At 46.4% G+C, this 12,250-nt stretch overlaps 5 protein-coding genes across 5 annotated transcripts; 3 read left to right on the top strand and 2 right to left on the bottom strand.

Annotated features, from left to right (window-relative positions):
- Positions 1 to 1,152: 1,152 nt before the first annotated feature.
- Positions 1,153 to 3,245, bottom strand: K452DRAFT_130448 (uncharacterized protein). Its single transcript, XM_033535282.1, has 4 exons — positions 2,817 to 3,245; positions 2,731 to 2,768; positions 1,925 to 2,680; positions 1,153 to 1,866 (listed from the first exon to the last, which is right to left on the bottom strand). Exons 1-4 carry the CDS (start codon positions 3,211 to 3,213, stop codon positions 1,357 to 1,359), a joined length of 1,701 nt encoding a protein of 566 aa, XP_033392150.1. The 5' UTR covers positions 3,214 to 3,245; the 3' UTR covers positions 1,153 to 1,356.
- Positions 3,246 to 3,573: 328 nt separating this feature from the next.
- Positions 3,574 to 4,068, bottom strand: K452DRAFT_292412 (uncharacterized protein). Its single transcript, XM_033541375.1, has 3 exons — positions 3,895 to 4,068; positions 3,815 to 3,834; positions 3,574 to 3,756 (listed from the first exon to the last, which is right to left on the bottom strand). Exons 1-3 carry the CDS (start codon positions 4,058 to 4,060, stop codon positions 3,682 to 3,684), a joined length of 261 nt encoding a protein of 86 aa, XP_033392151.1. The 5' UTR covers positions 4,061 to 4,068; the 3' UTR covers positions 3,574 to 3,681.
- Positions 4,069 to 5,070: 1,002 nt separating this feature from the next.
- On the top strand, positions 5,071 to 6,728 carry K452DRAFT_237538 (uncharacterized protein; the record flags this gene model as incomplete). The annotated part of the gene is made up of 3 exons (XM_033537595.1): positions 5,071 to 5,209; positions 5,268 to 5,325; positions 5,375 to 6,728. 3 exons carry the CDS (start codon positions 5,071 to 5,073, stop codon positions 6,726 to 6,728), a joined length of 1,551 nt encoding a protein of 516 aa, XP_033392152.1.
- A 1,763-nt stretch (positions 6,729 to 8,491) lies between these two features.
- Positions 8,492 to 9,864, top strand: K452DRAFT_279988 (uncharacterized protein). Its single transcript, XM_033539438.1, has 4 exons — positions 8,492 to 8,643; positions 8,705 to 9,245; positions 9,301 to 9,495; positions 9,553 to 9,864. Exons 1-4 carry the CDS (start codon positions 8,575 to 8,577, stop codon positions 9,825 to 9,827), a joined length of 1,080 nt encoding a protein of 359 aa, XP_033392153.1. The 5' UTR covers positions 8,492 to 8,574; the 3' UTR covers positions 9,828 to 9,864.
- Positions 9,865 to 10,831: 967 nt separating this feature from the next.
- Positions 10,832 to 11,433, top strand: K452DRAFT_130461 (uncharacterized protein). The gene has a single exon (XM_033535284.1). It carries the CDS (start codon positions 10,899 to 10,901, stop codon positions 11,304 to 11,306), a length of 408 nt encoding a protein of 135 aa, XP_033392154.1. The 5' UTR covers positions 10,832 to 10,898; the 3' UTR covers positions 11,307 to 11,433.
- Positions 11,434 to 12,250: the final 817 nt, after the last annotated feature.

Genomic DNA, 12,250 nt, shown 5'->3' on the forward strand with positions numbered 1-12,250 from the left:
ATTCGAGGGCGTTAAATTAGCATCGCTGTCATATTTTTAGAGCTTTTATGGGTGCGGCTACATTTCTGGGGAGGAATATGGAAAAGATAAGGCCAGATGTATGTGTAGTAGCAGCTCGAATTATTTTGTTTGGAGATTCATGAGTCTCGTAGAAAATGGGCTAAGTGTAAGTCAAACAACCGTAGGGACTTTAGCAGGGAGGCAATACGTTAACAAGAAATGCAGATTTCGAAACAGCTTTCTTCACTCTTACTTTGCCGTACCTCCCACGAAATCAAGAGTAACCTTCAGGCCCTTTTCTCTTGTTCTTTTGTTTTACGGATCTATAAAAGCATTCGAATCAGTTTCGCCCATATCTCTTTGTTCTAGTAAGCGACTTGTCCCTGCATCTTCCGTCCTTGGTCAAACTATGGCCAAATGGGAGCTCTACGAAAAAACCTATCAGCGGCCTTTCGAATTGGAACAATCCATACCTGACAGTACCAAAATTCATGGCTCTCAGATGATTTGAAGACATTTGCGAACGCCCGAGCTGCCTGTCCCGCAAGTGCTAGCCCTGCTTAAGCGTCCGCTAAGTACTACAGACTCCGTCTATCAACGCAGCGAGCTGTTGCCGACACAGACACAGTCAGGGCCCCTTGGCTGCTTTTCGAATTACCGCTTATCGTCCTAGGCTAAGCAGCCGTCCTTATACTACACAATTTGTGTCGCTGTAAAATGGATGGTACAGTCGGCGCGGCGACGGTGGTGGACTTGCAGTGCAAGGATAGGGTGTAGCCTGCGTTCAGCATTGTGAGGACAACGTGTAACTCGGTATGAGTATTGTCGATAGTAGTGTTCTTTTTGGATATAATCATCAATTGAAGGACTGCGTGTATGTACTCAATAACGATAACGCAGCTGGGGAATACGTTGTGATTAGGAAGATGGTGAAATTTCTGAAGGCGAGACTCCTTTGGCAACTTGAAGCCAGCCTATTCGTGTGCCATTAACCCTTGGCTTGGTACCACAAAATAGCTTTAGCTGGACTGATTTGTCGAAATCAGCATGGCATCACAGGGATTTAACGTGAAGGAAGCGGCCCGCTCCTCTGCTTGGTGATCATCGCGCCACGCTTGTCCACTACTTTGCAAGGACAACTTTTCTTTTCTTCGTCATGATCGCATTCGGCCGGCTTTTGGGCTGTTAAAATTATTCTTGATCTAACGAAATATGTTTTATTATCCTCCTCCAGCTAACAAATTTGACTTTGAAACGAACACCAATACCAAAACATAATTAAATTTGTCGCCGTCAAAGCCACTGACGATGTAATGTGAAGTAAGGAGATTTGAAACATCCGATACACATCTCCGCTCACTCATTTGCCTTCATCCACTTCAGTGCTACGTCCTCAGGTCGCAGCATCTGAAAGAGAAGCCGCATCCCGCAGCTAGCGATGCAATCCAAGGTCCGCTTTCTCGCCAGTTCGTCGCTTTCTCCCTCCAGCTTTGCCGGCTCAACACGATTATCACGGAAGAGAGACGCCATGAGTGCAACGTGTTCAACTTGCGCAAACCTCTTACCTGGACATGCGCGATTTCCATCGGACCAAGGAAGATACGCGCCTCTGGGAGGAGTGTAGAGATACTCACGGTCAATAGCTGGGCCGTCGCCTTCCTTGATCAGGATCCAGCGGGATGGCTTGAACTCAAGACTATCATCACCCCAATAGCGGGGGTGAGAGTGAAGAGCATTCAAGTTGATGATTACGCGAGTGTTGGGAGGAATCGGATAAACATGTTCGCCAATCGCCAGATCAGTAGTGTTGTTTTGTGTCCCTTTGACAACACTGAGAAGAGGATTGTATAAGCGCAAAGTTTCAAGCTGTATTTTCTTATTAGCTCCAATGTGACTTGCAATAAGTTAAATGAGTCCACTGTACCAAAATTGCTAAGCATCTATTGAGCCTTTGGCTGTCATCGTAGTTCCACTTTGTTCTATCGTCGTCTTTAAAAATGTGACAAATCTCTTCGTTCATCCAATCCTGTATGTCGGGATATGCAGCTAGCAGGTAGAAGGTGAACGCTAAGGAGTGGGCTGTAGTGTCATGGCCGGCAAAGTTGAAGACAAACATGTTGCCAAAGACTTCTTCTTGAGACAGGTTGAACCGTTTGATTCCTTCTGCACTTGTATCTCCATCATGGACAGCTGGCTTTACACAGGCTCGAACAAGGGCTGTCATGAGGTTTTCTCGTTGTACGTGGTCCTCTAGGATGACCTTCTTCTCGTCTTCAAAGGCTCGGACCATGTATGTCTTAAAGGAAGTAATAGCCTCTCCGACACGCGCAAGCTTTGCTGGGAACTTGATGCGGCTGACGAAGTCTGGTCCCATGGCCAGGATGAGGATTGCATTTTCCAGGATAAGCGCAAGAGAGTCTCGGTAGCTCATAGGGCCGTGTTTTGCCCTTGCGGAAGCGCCTTGGAAAGGGAACGACTTGCCAAACCCAGCGCTCATTAATACATCAAGAGCTACGGTCCTCGAGTCGATAGCGGTACTCTGAACCTGACCGGTATTTTGCCAGAACTTGAGCACTTGCTGTGCCTGCTCCAGGGCTTCCGTCCAAACAATCCTGTTGTTCTTCTCGGTAAATGCGGTGGCAGTTACTTTACGTTGACGCTGCCAGTCGTGAGTTTGCACCTGCACTAAATGTTAGAGAAGGCGCTTAGGTAGGCACGACCAGAACATACAGTCGATATATTCGGTCCGAACACATCAAGCATGGCTACTGCGATGTCAGTGTTAAAGCTTTTGGTTTAAACGGCTTCTGACGTACCTAGGAGTTCAACTGGCCTCTCAAAATCATGACGGCGTTCGCGCAGGATGATGTCGTGGACCGATTCTGCGTTGCAGAGATAGATCCAGTTTTTACCAGGAGTGACAAACAGAAAGGCGTCGCCGAACTCAAGATGAGCACGATACTTTTCGTCAAACTCCCAGCCGATGTGGCAGAAGCGTGAGAAATAGCCGGAGCCAAAGGGAAGGTACTGCAGCCAGTGAATAAAGTAGGGCGCAAGAATCATCCATAGGGGGTTTTCGGGACTAATGGGCACGAGAATGATCGGTAGCCCGATCTTGCGCGCAATTGCATGGTTGCGCAGTATTGCACGGAGTGTTGAGATTATAAGGGCTGCGGGTGGGCCGAGAAGAAGAAGAAGCCAAAACGACAACATGGCTAGAGTGAAAGTGAAGTCGACGAAGCTTGGGAGGCGAGGGAGAAGCGGCGAGGTATATGAGTGGCGCGACGCGACATAGATTTGAGCCGCAAAAACAAATACGCGCCCGGAAGGAACGTTCCTGGACCTCCGACGCGGTGCCTGTCACCCACACGGCGGGGTCCAGACATGGGTGGAACTAGCGCGCCCTGCCAAACGCAGGCCGAAATCCAGCTCGCAAGTAGCACGCGTTTGTCACCAACGCGACGGGGTTCAATCGCACGCTTATTGGGTGGCATCGGAAACTGAATTAGTCATGGAGATATTCTTGGAAAAGTTCCCGCCCGAAGCGGTTTCACTTTGATTATTGTCTCTGTTGCCTGTTTGCCTACTTATCATTATAACATTCCATTTCGTTTGCCTAGGTATCCTGGCAATAACGCCAAAATGCGCTAAATGTAATCATTACAACTTTGAGAGAGACCTTCACCATTGAGCTTTTTTCTCGCTTTCAATAATTGTGTGGATGATGGTAGGCCTCCGGTTGAATGCAAAGAGAACCTACGACGGAGTACCAGATCAGCCGAAGTAGAATACATAAGCAATGTTCGCTCCTTACCATTGCAAACAAGCAGATATCTGCTATAAAGATTAGTTTTCAGATCCGACAATATTGCTGCAAAGTAGAAAAAGACATACAGTCGTTCCATAGCAACGCACGGACCGTGAATCCTTCTGTGAGTAGGCGGTAAATCGGACAGAGTGCAAGGACGGAGAAGACAGTAAGGTCTGCGAAAGTAATAGAGAAGTGGCTGGGTTGCATTGGCTTTGAGTTGAGAATACGACCAATTGGATAAAGATGCATTTTGTCTGGCAATAAGACTAATCTCTTGTGGAGGTGAGATTTGTGTTTGATGGAAAACATCTGGCCAAAAAAGCGTCTTTTAATACTTTCTCATCCACTGCTGCCTTGTAGCATGTGCTACTTCGGATGAAAATAGAACTTAACTATCTTTGATCTCCTACGTCAACATCCATCTCCTAAATGGAGCAGGCTGTATTTTAAGGCCCACAAGAATGCTTACATGCTTCTGCAGCATGCATTGGCCCGTGCAGGAATGTGGTAGGGCTTGTTTCCGGTAAGCGTTTGATTCGCGCAATTTTCAAAGCCGCTTGGCTGTAAATCTGCGGGAAGTGCGGGTACTGCCGCACGTCAGATGGGGGCGGGAGTGGGGGCGGATACTACAGCCTTTCCCGGATTGCCGATGCGTCAAATTCAATAAGCGATGACGATCATTTTCCAAAAATGTACACAGAAGTGAAGGGATAGTCCCAAATAAAAAAAGGGAAACCTAGCAAGCCTTGGAGAGGTCTTAGATGCCTAAGCTGTCGGCATGTAGCTGCATCTACTCCTTCAGCCTTTTCTGTGATATTTTCGGTTTACGAGGCACACCGCAGGGTTTCTTGCCCTAGATATGCATGTGGCGCATATGAAATGCGGCCTTCGAAGCGGTCGCCACCTCAGTCTAAGCCAGATACTCATTCTCACCATGGCAATCGTGCTAGTTGCCTTGTAAATTGTAATCGTTGCCTTGTAAGCTGTACAGACTACCTCATCCAGGCTCACCTCATTCATGGTGGAGGCGCTTTCAAGGGATGGATGGAACCAGTGAAAACGAAGCGGCCTAAGAGCCGATAGTCCTCCATATGACATAGTATAAATGAGTCGTAGTCTCCGTTGGAAGTATTGCAAAACAGTCGAAACACAGAGCTAGTTTCTATATTTTCATCTGTTAGCATCTATTTGACATCAACCTATCAAATATGCTTCGAGAAGTTACAACCCACGCTATTTACACACTCTACGGTCTTCAAATGGCCTATCCGTGGATCAAGAGTTTATGGTTGTTTCTTCTAGGCATCTTAACTCTCTTTCTATGGAGGATATGGGCCTTCACAATTTCACCATATTTAAACCCCGAGAGACCCAGAGAGGCTCCATATTGGATCCCTTGTGAGCATTCAACGGTCTTCACGTTTCTTGCACCTAAAGACTGACGGCTTAAAATTAGTCATCGGACATTCGTTCTCATTTTTCTGGAACAGGGACAAGACAATTGAAGCTGGCCTGTAAGTAAGCTTGTAACTCGCACCTTAAGTCGTATCTTAATATCGTTAGGAATACGTTCGGAAGAACGCATGAGCCTTTCGCTCTTCGCATTTTCTGCGAACGGATGTACATTATCAGCTCCCCGGCCGATACCGTCACCATATACAGGAATTCCGCTGCCTTTTCTTGGGACGAATATATGAATCTTCTCCTTCAGGCGTTCGGTATCACTGGAAGATCTTTGGAGCTCGCATGGCATAACCCCCGGCCAGATGCCATGGGCTTTAAACCAAATCCACTCAACCCTCAAAACAAGAACCTCATCCATCTTACCGAGGACTTCTACAAAGCGCAATTACTTCCAGGTGACAAACTTGACCACCTCACCAGCCGGTACATTGACGTGATCGACCACACTTTCCACTGGAAAAACTTTTCTGGTAAATACGTCCTGGAAGAAGGAGCAGCTTACAAGAGAATATCTCTGAAGTTATTCGTTCGGATGGTCATGACTGAAACCGTCACAAGGGCTATGCTTGGAGAAATAATGTTCAGCTTTGAACCGGATCTAGTAAACCACCTAATGGTCCTTCATGACTACTCCTGGGCGGTTGTCTTCAACCTTCCAAAGGTTCTTTTTCCAAAACTTGGTCCTGCTCTTGGAAACCTTTCCAAGGCCATTAGGTCATACCTAAACACCTCCGAATTAGACAGGGAGGACGAATGCTGGGCTATCCGTTCCATTCTCAAATCCCAAGAGATTACTGGCATGGACGAAGACAGCCGAGTCGCCATGTTCATCATGATATGGTGGGCTGCTCACAGCAACACGGTGAACGCCTGCTTCTGGATCTTTTCGTACCTTCTTTTTAATCCAGGATTACTAGAGTCGATCCGAGAAGAGACTACTCCAGCATTCAAGGACGGAAGACTAGACAGCTCATATCTCGCTAACGAATGTCCACTCCTGGACTCGGTCTGGTCTGAAGTACTTCGGCTCGTGAATGGCGCTATGAGTGTGCGCAAAGTCGTCACTTCCACGAAAGTTTCAGGAAAGATATTGGAAAGCGGTAACACCGTGATGATTCCTTTCAGGCAACTGCATTATAATACGAATGTTTGGGGCAGCGCATGTTTTGACTTCGATCCTGAGCGCTTCATAAGGGAACCTAAGTTGCAGAGTCACCCTTCATACCGGCCTTTTGGCGGTGGCATCAGCTACTGCCCTGGAAAAAGCTTGGCTAAAAGCGAAGTATGTGGATTCGTTGCGAGTCTTCTGCAGCGGTTTGATATTTCCTTATTTACACGACCGGGAGAGCCGCCACAGGTATTTCCCAAGCTGGATGATACGAGACCCTCGACTGGTACAACTGGTCCCATGGATGATATGGATTTGGTCTTTGATTTGGTTCCAAGACGATGAGAGTTCAAGATTTTTTGGGGTATTCAAACTCTTTCTTTCGTTGGATGTTTTCATTTTAGGCAGCAAAATCCAATAGAAATTGCTCATATAAGATTCCAGTATTGCTCACTTAACCTTATTCGATTTCGTGAAGATAGGATTAGTTTGTGCTACTGGCTATGTAGGATGACTAGTCAGAGCGTGGGTGCAGTCAGGTACCGAACATATCAAGCTAGTGACATTTCGAATTATGACAAGATGTTTTGTTTTGCATAGAAAATGTTGCGTCTGCATAATGACAGTGAAAATCCTATGCACGCAGTAAATAACAAGGGCCAGCTGTCGAAACTTCGGCGGACTTCTTTGGCTTATATTCTGTATTCTGTATGAAAACATGCCAAAGATGTCAACATTGCTACTCAAAATAAAGATGTATTCTCTAGTCTATTCGTATTTGTGCCTTCTTTACAAGGCTCACGGAGGTTCTCTTTACAAAAGAAAAGCCTCAATTTGCATGTGTAAAAATCTTAAGCAGACGGTTGCTTATTAGGGAAAGGCGCTAGATAATTTAACCGCCCTCTTTGGATATCTTGATAACCCCCCTTCCGCCTACCAACTTCAGCAGCATCCGGCAGAAAAGAAGAATATTATTAGTTACTCTACGGTAACAGGCAGGAAGTAGGTAACACAGACATGTAATAATATAACATAACTCTACTTACTATACTGCTAAATAATACAACTAGGCGTAGTAGAAGTTAAATATACGGAAACATATAGAAATTAACGGCACAGTAGTAGTAGGCTTGGTAGGAGATATAGGTATAAAATAGGTAGTAAAAGGCACAAAACCGCTTGCGTTAGATATCACGTGGGGCGGTCAAATTATCCGTCCCCCCAGAGAAAAACCTCGACAAGGCTCATCATCCGTGGTGAGGCGGTGTCAACAGTACACAAGGGCTAGCCAGGTGTATCTGCATGTGAGTAATAAAGCGATAGAGAATAACGTGCGGAAAAAAGCGAGTTAGTAAGTAGCAGGAAATATTAGCACACTCCGCGGGCCACCCCCGCGTGAACTTCGCACGAAAAGCACTTTCCACGAAATGCTTCAAATTTTCTATATCTAAAGCAGATGACTTTTTAGCTATCTCTCGTTGATACTACGAAGTTTCAGAGAGGTTGAGCGATATTTGCGTGGCCTGCAAAAAGTCGAGTGGGTTTTGAAGTGTGCCAACATCTGGCCGTATGCCTGGTGGGCGGGGGCGCACGGCGACCCGGTAAAGCGGCGGGAATATGTGAGAGTGTCGCAAGTACGTACTTACCGGCTGACGCATGAACCATAATCCTGCTTGGCGCTTACCAGCAGTAATAGTCTCAGTCCCGCGCATAGTGCATTGTCAACAATATATTTGCCTGCAATGCAACAAGGTCTTTTTTTCTCAGGCAACTAGGACTGAGCTGACGTACAGGAAGGTCTGTTTGCGCAACCACCTACGAAACCACTATAATTAGGAGTTCCGAAAGCAATGCCGAAGCAAGGTGCAGCTCGCTTATACAAAATTCGTGGCTCAGCTGAAAGAGCCCGCATGATCTCTCGCAGCGAGACTGCGCGACAAATTTTAGCTTGCAATCACTTTCTGTATCAGCATTTTTAGCGCCATAAAGGATTTTGTTACGCGTGCGGCGTGCTCCTGTGTTGCTCAAGGCTGCAATAGACAAAGCACAGCTAAGTTTAAATATCGCAGCCCAAGGAACTTACAGCAAACATCATCGAAAGCAATCAACTCTTAACGCCTGCTTGCGAAAAAATAAATCTTTTTGTTGGTACTCTGACAGCTAGCAGTATTCGTTTATTGCATCACTCAACATGTCCGCCCACACGGGAGTTTCTTCTACCGTTCCACAACCAGCTAAAGTCCATGAACATGTTTTCATGGTGTGTATATCATTTCACTTCTGCTGTAAAAATAGTCAGATTAACTTACCTATTTACACAGGGAGTTCTCTGGGGTGGCTTTGCTGCCGGTACTGTTTTCAGCGGCCTTCGGTTCCTCATGCGCTTCAAGACCTTCCGCAGATTCTATCTAGATGATGCTTTGGTTTTGTCTGCTTGGCTTATCACTCTCGTCATTGCAGTTATATGGCAGGTAGTTGCTGACGATATGTACCTCGATAACCGGGTGGCATCAGGTCGTCAGTACCCGCCCGCAGATTTCATCCCTCGAGTTGAGCGCTTCTTGAAGAGCTCTGCTGCCATTGTGTTTCTGTTCTACACTACACTATGGACCATTAAATTGTCCTTCCTTTTCTTTTTCCGGCGCCTATATATGAATATGGGCAAACTGGTTGGCGTCTGGTGGGGTATTCTGACATTCACTATTGCAGCGTGGGCATGCTGTGTGGGAACCATCGATTACAATTGTCTCGTGGATGACTTGGTTAACATTGCAGATCACTGTTCCGGCCTTAAAGAGATTAAGTTCCAACGCGATACACTGATCGCAAACTGTGTTTTAGACGTTGCAACGGACCTTGCAAGTAAGTAAAGCCCCCGTCGCATCCGGAATGAAGGCTAAGCTCATTGTTCATACAGTTACATCTATTCCTATTAGTATGCTCTGGAAAGTTCGTGTCAGTGGAAGGCGTAAAGCTGGCTTAGCAGCAGTCTTCTGTGTGACTATTATTACCATGGTCTTTGCTATCGTACGTGTAGCAGTGATCAGCTCACTGACTGTTCAGCCGGACATGAGCTGGCTGTACATGTGGAGCAACATCGAGATTTTCGCTGGTATATTTTCTTGATAAAATAGAAATGGCTTCTGATATCGCTAACATATCTTAACAGCTCTCATCGTGGCCTGCCTTGGTTCATTCCGCAGCCTTTTCCACAGTCAGCACTCTGCAAAGCGTGCTTCATCGGAGCCAGAAACGGCAACTGCGGAAGCTAGGAGAACCCGACCTAAGAGGCCTTTTATGCGGAACTTTACCAGTCTTTTCACAGCTACAGACTCCAATGAATCGAGTACTGAAAATGATACACTACAAGGAATTATTGCCATGTATGGCTCTGAGAACCGAGAATCAAAATCGGTTCATACGGAGGATATTAATAGAGGGTGAAGAAGTCAGTTAGAGTGTTTATAGGCCAGCGTGATTTATTAGTGCATAAATAAATACGGGCTAGTTGGACGAGTAATTTCATTTCGCTTGTGCTAGAGTGATTTACCTGTTCACATGATAGGTAATAACCATACTCATACTCGGACGTTAGCACAACAGACAAGAATGCAACTTCGATTAATCTTAGGTCCTCAATTATCTGGTAATTAAGTTTAAGGAGAAAATTCTTGTTGAGAACCAACAATTAGTGGATGGATGATATTGTTGCCCACTTAGCCTTCCGACAAAATGCAGAGCGATGCATCTTCACGGAGTAACAGCAGCGAGCATTAGGGCTCTTGTTAGACCCAGAGCTCGACTTCGTAGCTAAGTATATAGCCCTTGATGGCATTTATTGTTTCCATTTCCGACCGTAGTAGGTGACGGGAGTTTTGGCCACCTGAGAACATTCTCATCACTAATAAAGTCGTGCTAGCATGTCGGTAGTTATAAACAAGACTACATTTTTATTTTTATCCGAAGTGATCACTACATATAAGCTCATGTGCTCGCGGATGTATTTGCCTTACATATTTGAAGTTCTAGCGTGATTTTGCTGCCTGAACATAGATAAGACAGATTTAAAACACCCCTTGACTGGCATTTGCGGAGATGCATCCGGTATGTACAAACATTCTGGCGCCTTCTCTTTCAGGGTTAGTTCGATACATGTACATAGATGGGGGGCCTTAGCTGAAAAACCGCCTCATGAGCCCTGGTCATGGTTACTTGCATTTCATTATCTGCACAAGGCTATTTCGGATATGCATAGGCCCTATATGCGCTAGCACTGGAAAAGGCAAGAGTTACACAAGGCACGGCTCTTCGGGTAAGGCTGCGCGGGTAAATGGGTCTATTGCATTAGGACCACTGCTCAGCCCCCAACCCCACCCACGGAAAAATACAGTAGCTACTGCAATAAGCGCCCAAAATGGTGTGCCCGCCGCGCGTATCAAACCACTGCAAGTTGTTCCACTCCCATTTGGCCTATTCTATCTCTGTTCATTGTCCATTTGATTTTCTTTCGCAAATATGGAGCCGGCTTCGATCCTCACAATCGTTGTGACCAGCCTGTCCGTTGTGGTCAAGACTTCACTGGCCCTAAAAGAACTGTCGCAAAAATATCGGAGCGTCGGGCAGGAAGTCACTCTGATCATCGTCCGATTAAACACCATCGAGGCCATCGTGTCGCAAATTGGGTCATGGCTACAAAAAGAAGAACCAGTACAAGAACAAGTAGCTGCGGATGTCCAGATGGCTGTGGCAGCATGTGAATTTGTGGTCGGCGAGATCTACAACCATGTGGAACGCGTGCGTGAAGGTTGGTTTGGAGGGAAAATTAGGCACATGTGGAACGAGGAACAATTGCTTCAGTACCAACGCAGCCTTGACAGTCAGATCTCCGCGCTTGGTGTTTTGCTGAATATAGCAGTGTTGTAAGCATTCCCTGTATGTCAGTCAGTGAAGCTTCGTTCTAACATCTCGTTAGAAAGTCCCAAACCGAGCATCGCAAACTTCTCCAGGACTCTCAGAATTCGTACACTACCTTGCCTCAATCTCTCCAGGATGGGATCAGCCCCTTGTTTCCATCTACTATTAATAGTCCTATTTCACCTTCTTCGAGAATCAGTCCTACGTCGCCGTCTACACAGTTCCAGGAGGAGCTTTTCCAGTCAAAGATATACAAGGCGACTATGCGAAGAGATGCGGCGAAGGCAGAATCGCCTCAGTTAGAGGCTCCCAGGCAATCTATACTTCGTAGCGACACAACATCCGGAAGCTCGTCAGGCTCGTCGTTATTGAGCGTAAAGAGTGATAAAAGACGACGAAGGTACGGAGATCAGCGTAGGCTGAGCGAGCAGCTTCGAGAAGCTGTGCTCCAGGATATGTCGTCACTGGCCGAGACATTGTGTAGCAATGGAGCTGACGTTAACTACCGCCATCAAATAGCCGAAGCTTCAACACGCACGAGCATCTTTGGCAGAATCCTTTACCGTTCATATGGTCGCAGTGAGCCTACACTACTTCATCATGCGGCGGAGAAGGGGAGTTTGGACATAATCAAGACGCTTGTTTCGCACGGAGCAGACCCGAATGCCCAGGATAAGGATGGAAAGACACCGTTGCATCTTGCCAGTGATGATGCGGTTGAACTACTCATCTCTTCCGGTGCAAATCCTTCCCTAAAGGATACGAAAGGAGCAATTCCGCTTCACTACATGGCCGCCGCCGGCCGTATCAACGCTGTAACGGCTCTTGTCAAGGCCGGTTCCGATGTAAATGAGTTTGACAGACTACAACAAACGGCATTGCATCTGGCTTGTATACATGGACACCGTAAAGCCGTTTCTGTTTTAGTCGAAGCCGGAGCTTTCGTTGATGTG

Source organism: Aplosporella prunicola, assembly GCF_010093885.1.
Source record: "Aplosporella prunicola CBS 121167 unplaced genomic scaffold K452scaffold_48, whole genome shotgun sequence".
In the NCBI taxonomy this organism is placed as follows: domain Eukaryota; kingdom Fungi; phylum Ascomycota; class Dothideomycetes; order Botryosphaeriales; family Aplosporellaceae; genus Aplosporella; species Aplosporella prunicola.